Source organism: Saccostrea cucullata, unplaced genomic scaffold, assembly GCF_032062105.1.
Source record: "Saccostrea cucullata isolate Sc308-1 unplaced genomic scaffold, CSIRO_AGI_Scuc_v1 ctg23141, whole genome shotgun sequence".
NCBI lineage: Eukaryota > Metazoa > Mollusca > Bivalvia > Ostreida > Ostreidae > Saccostrea > Saccostrea cuccullata.
Genome location: NW_026932661.1, coordinates 1 through 5,249, shown reverse-complemented (window position 1 = coordinate 5,249; position 5,249 = coordinate 1). Strand labels below are relative to the sequence as shown.

The following is a 5,249-nucleotide window of genomic DNA, read 5'->3' as shown; positions in this document are numbered from 1 at the left end:
GTGTAGTGCTTTTTCACAAGCCATGTGTTTGGAAAGTAAATATTAATAATCAGCTGGTCATCTTTGTAAAAATTGTTTGCCCTCTTCCAACCGACTAAAAACAGTAAAAACAAGGAAACGATTATTTCTTTTATTCATTAATAATCATTTTAACTTCACATTTGCAAGTGCAAGAAATATTAATTTTGCTCATTTAATACTGTATACCTACCTACTTTTTAATCTCCAATTGAAAGAGGGCAAACATACAAGTTTTGGGCATCATTTACCTTATTTTCACAGTTATATGAACTTCATTAAAGTGAACATTAATTTTTATAAAAATTAAAAAATAATGTTTATGGATATCCCTTATGATTTATATGCATTTTTATTTCTTGTTTCTTTTTAATTTATAGAATGACATGTATGTCCCCTATGAATGTTCTTCAGAAACATGCATAGTAAGGGAAGATCATAAGGAATGTCCAACCATCTACACCAAAATCCTTGCTGTGATAAGCCTATCAGGTAAGTACATTTCTAATTGTTGTAGTTTTTAATATAAGTTTCTAAATGTTTTTATGCCCCCCTTTTTGAAGAAGGGAGGGCATATTGCTTTGCTGCTGTTTGTAGGTTGATCTGTCTGTCTGTTGGTCCATCATCAGTTCTTTTCAGAGATTGCACATAATGGAATGAAAGAGTTAGGTTCAATTTATGCATAAAATGGCCCTGTACTTATCAATTAAGTATCTATCACCCTCTCCCATTTTTATATATCAAAATAAAGTAGACACTGGGTGCTTTAATTTTCTGACAAACGATTTCTTTTTGAGAATCTTGATATTGGAAAATAGGCTTTGAGAAATTTTAATGTGCAGAAAACATGTGTACAGCGATTTTTTTCCACCAATTGGGAATGGGTCCGATACCGGTTCAATTGGGAAAAATTATATCGAAGAAAAACAGACAAATTTTCTCTCATTTATGCAAATGCAATGTATTTTGCGTTTATTCTAAATTAATTACCTATTACTCATTGTTTTAAAGAATAAGCAACAAGTACTTATTGTTTTTTATATCAACGTCCCATGCTTTGACATTTTCATGCTTTCAATTTGTCGAAATGTATGACACTACGCTGTCTAACCCACATGTCCCGCCAAATTACGACTTTCTCTACTTTCAATTTAAGTGGAAGTGATCAATTAGTCAACTTGTACAATGTTTCATTTAACAAGAAATTCGATGTTGTCGTAGTCTGTTGCATCACAGTTGAATTGGGAATTTTTAGTCACAGAATTGGGAAAAATTAACGTTTTTTGGCATTTTGAATGGTGCCGTTTATCGGTACCAGTTATATAAGGAAAAAAATGCTGGTGTATTTGACTACCTTCAGCAAAGAATTAAAATATGAGCTAAGCCCACCATCCAAAAAATAAAAATGTCTTTTGATCTCCAGAAACCGATCTTTCATTATGTATTTGCATATTTGTTGTGCTCTATATAAAATATAGAAAAAATACTTCAACTTTAGGCCATTTTCAAAGAAATTTACAGGATATGAGGAAAATGACACAATTTATGACATCATAATGCATTGACTAGAGGGAAAATTATGTCATGATTAATAGATACATGGTCACCAACACTTTAAGTGATAAATACTGCATTTGCAACCTAACCTAAGCAGTTTTCATTTTTCAGAAAGTCTCAGGGCCAAATAAGGTCCAAAGTGGCTCTTGCTCTTTGATATACAGAAAAAATTGAGAACCATAGATTTACAGTGTATCCTAAGAATTTCTAGGTCAAGCTCTATTTGGTGCGATTTGGGCATTTTTGACAGAGTTATGCCCCTTGGACTTAGAAAAATTCCAATCATTTGGGGGAGAGGGTGCTAATAAATAAGTCTTTGAGTACAAACATTGTGTACACATTCTTTGTTATTTTTTATTTTTTGATTGAATGTAAGAAAGAACAAATTTTTGTGTTTTAAATAGCAGTTTTGAATTAAGGGGATTTATTTCTCCATGGTTCCTTTTGAATCAATTCCTGAATAAAAGAGAACTGGTTATAGAGAGCTAATTGTTCCTTCTGTATAGTATTTATTAGGTTTATAGCCCCTCAAACAACCTGTCTTTCTATGCAATCTTTTCCAAGCTGTACTTGAATGAAATTTGTACATTTTATTTTAGGTTATAATCTCAATCTATTACATGATTACAGATTAAAATTTATTTAATATGTCTTGACCCTAAGATGTATAGGATAGGATCACAAAAGAAGGACTCAAGCATTTAAATTTCAGATTTTATTTGAAACATATTGTATTTGTACTTAAAATAGCAGGCTTCTTTTTTTAGTGACTTCAGTGCAGACAATGATGCGCTAATTCATGAATACCACTAAGAAATAATATATAAGTAGAAAATACGTACGGCACAAACATGTGTAGCGCCAATTCATTATTACACTAACAAATCCATATCCATCGTTTGTGCTAATTAAATTTTGAATACGCTTAATTATGTACACGTATAGTGTTATGTAATAATATTTTAAAAGTGAAAGTCAAAATTAAGAAGTTTGAAAAACATGCAGATAAAAAATGTCAGTATTTTAGGCTTTTGAGCTCCCAAATGTATACACTCTCGTACATGTCACTTTCATTAACAGTTTTCCTTTGAAAATTTGTAAACAATATGAAATTTTTCAATAATTTATTCAAAAAAAGAACTCTGAAAATAACATTAATATTGAATGCTCTAATTGAATTTCAGGACATCAGCAAAAGATAAATATGCAATTTTGCAAGTGTGAGACGGAGTCTGTCACTTTGGTCAGGTACAGACTTTGGCCATCTTCTCCTGAAACTCCCCGTGTTGCATTTGATTTTAAATTAATGGAATTGGCTGTGGTTCTTCAGCTTGAGGGGTGCTTATCTTTAAAAGCCTTCTGTGATGCCATCATTCAATCTCAAAATGGATTTCCTGTCATGGTGCGACCTGATGAGGTAATTGTTTGATATATATATGATATATTAAATTTTACTATTGCTTTATAGAAGATCCTATTTAAGAGAGGATTGACAGGAGATGCATTGCAATAATGATTATGATGCTTAGTTGTCTTCTATGTATCATTATTTATTGCAATGTTGATAAATGGCAATTTGTAACAAAGATTCTGTGAAAGTCTTATAAATTTTATTTAGTGGTATAAGAAGAGTTTCTGATAAGAGGTGGGTAGCCTAAAGCATAACAGACAGACGGACATCCTGATCACTATGTACCCTCCCACTTTTCAAACAGGGGGTATAATAATTATAACATTTAAAAGAGTTATTTATGCCTGCATCAGCATGATCAGTATAAGTTTATAGGAATCTTTTAAGAGGAGTAACAATTCAAACAAACAGTTAGATTTATATATTTATTCACATGTTTATTAACTTTTTTTAATGGACATGCAAGCAGCCTTATAGAGTTGAAGATTTTCATTAAAGTTGAAGGTCACAGTAGGCAATTAAATTAGACTGAAGAATTAATTTTATTGTATCACGATCATGAAGATTACATGTATATTCTGAAATTTTTGCCTGCTCTTATTTTGTATATTTGTTTAATGGACGTTGAGATTGAATACTGTTCGTTATTTCCATATCCTTCATGTAAATTCTGAAATTTCCGTATGACAGAAACTGGATGCCATCTGATTAAACTGCCATTTAAATACAACTAAACACAATTAAATTGTATATCATCATCATCATCATCATCATCATCATCATCATCACTGCCTTTATACAATCTCTATATACCCAGAGTTATTGTTCCACTTGTACCACTGTCATTGGCTAAAAAGTTCAGCATCAGTAAAACCAGATATCTTATGAAGTGCATATTTTCATTGCCAAAAGCTTACAGTAAATATTTCATGTACTACACGTATGTTACTGTACCAACAGGTGAAAGATATATACAGAAGTCTTGTTGGGGATTCTTTCAATGAATATCGTTTCCATAGATCACAGTTTAACAACAGAGAAATGTATGATGAAAACCATATTGAAAATGCCAATGAATGTCCTATCTGTTGTGAGGTATGTTTGTGAAAATGATAAACATGAATCTAGATACATGTTACTTTTTTCCATATCAGATTGAGTTTGTTTATATTTAAAGTACATTGAAATATCTACTGGTTACTTCAGTGGGAGACCTGCATGGGTATATATATCATGTATTTTGATAAAAATTGTTTGAAATGTATATAGTATCTTGACTTTTTTAGGTAAAAATATTTGCAAAAGATATCTATACACTTGAACACTTTGAAAAATGAAATTTATTCATTGCTTTTTTAACAAAGAATGTTAGAAGAAAAATGTGATAGTATTCACATTTTTGTATTTGCAAGATTTCAGAGTTCTTTACATAGAATTCAGATTACAAGTTTCACTGAGGCTGCATTTCATTTCCAGAACTTCCTCTTTATTTTCAACTTTTCATTCCTACATTTTAAAGTTTTCACCTCCAACATTTTTCACGCAGTACTTTATGACAATTGGAACAGGATTGAAGATTTTACTTATAAAAAAAAATATGTAAAGCAATATGAGCTGCAACTTTGTATGATGTTGCAAAATTGAAATGAAGTATTCAACAACAGAAAAAATAAAGTTTTTAAACTGCTGTTGTTCTAATTTGCAATGAATGAAGTATTTATAAGCTTTGAAAGAAGCAAAATTACAACATTTTCGTCCTGCACAATATTGATATGTTATTTAAAACTATGAATTTGATTGTACAAAATCTGATGTTATAGCATTTTGAAGCTTTACTTCTGTCTTATTGATTGAAAGTTTTTAAATTACGTACAAATTAGTCATAAAAAACTTGTATGAAATGAAATGCAGCGTTCACTGTATATCTATCAGTGGACAGAGGAGGGATTCATTTGTCCATGTGTTGGAAGTATTTTATCAAATTTTTTTTTATTTAGAGAATTATTGTACGATATGAATTTTCAGAGTGAAGTAACTAAAATCCTTTCCTTGGATGGTAACTTTGGTCTTGTACATAAGAAATCATCAGGAGAGGGAAGTGGCATACCCAGAAGAAAAGAAAGATTTTTCATGGACCAAGACAAAGTTGATGCATTTGTGTTAGCTTATGGTCTAGATACCAAAAAGCAAAGCATTGTAAGTGTCTTATTTTATTAAGGTATTCAATGTATAATGAAGGGATATTGAGAGATTTTGAATAAAA

General features: G+C 30.7%; 1 protein-coding gene across 1 annotated transcript; it reads left to right on the top strand.

The window, feature by feature from the left end:
• Positions 1 to 398: 398 nt before the first annotated feature.
• Positions 399 to 5,182, top strand: LOC134235739 (uncharacterized; the record flags this gene model as incomplete). The annotated part of the gene is made up of 4 exons (XM_062717886.1): positions 399 to 510; positions 2,760 to 2,992; positions 3,947 to 4,081; positions 5,012 to 5,182. Coding segments are annotated over 4 exons (651 nt in total), but the record flags the coding sequence as incomplete, so codon positions are not given.
• Between the last annotated feature and the right edge of the window lie 67 nt (positions 5,183 to 5,249).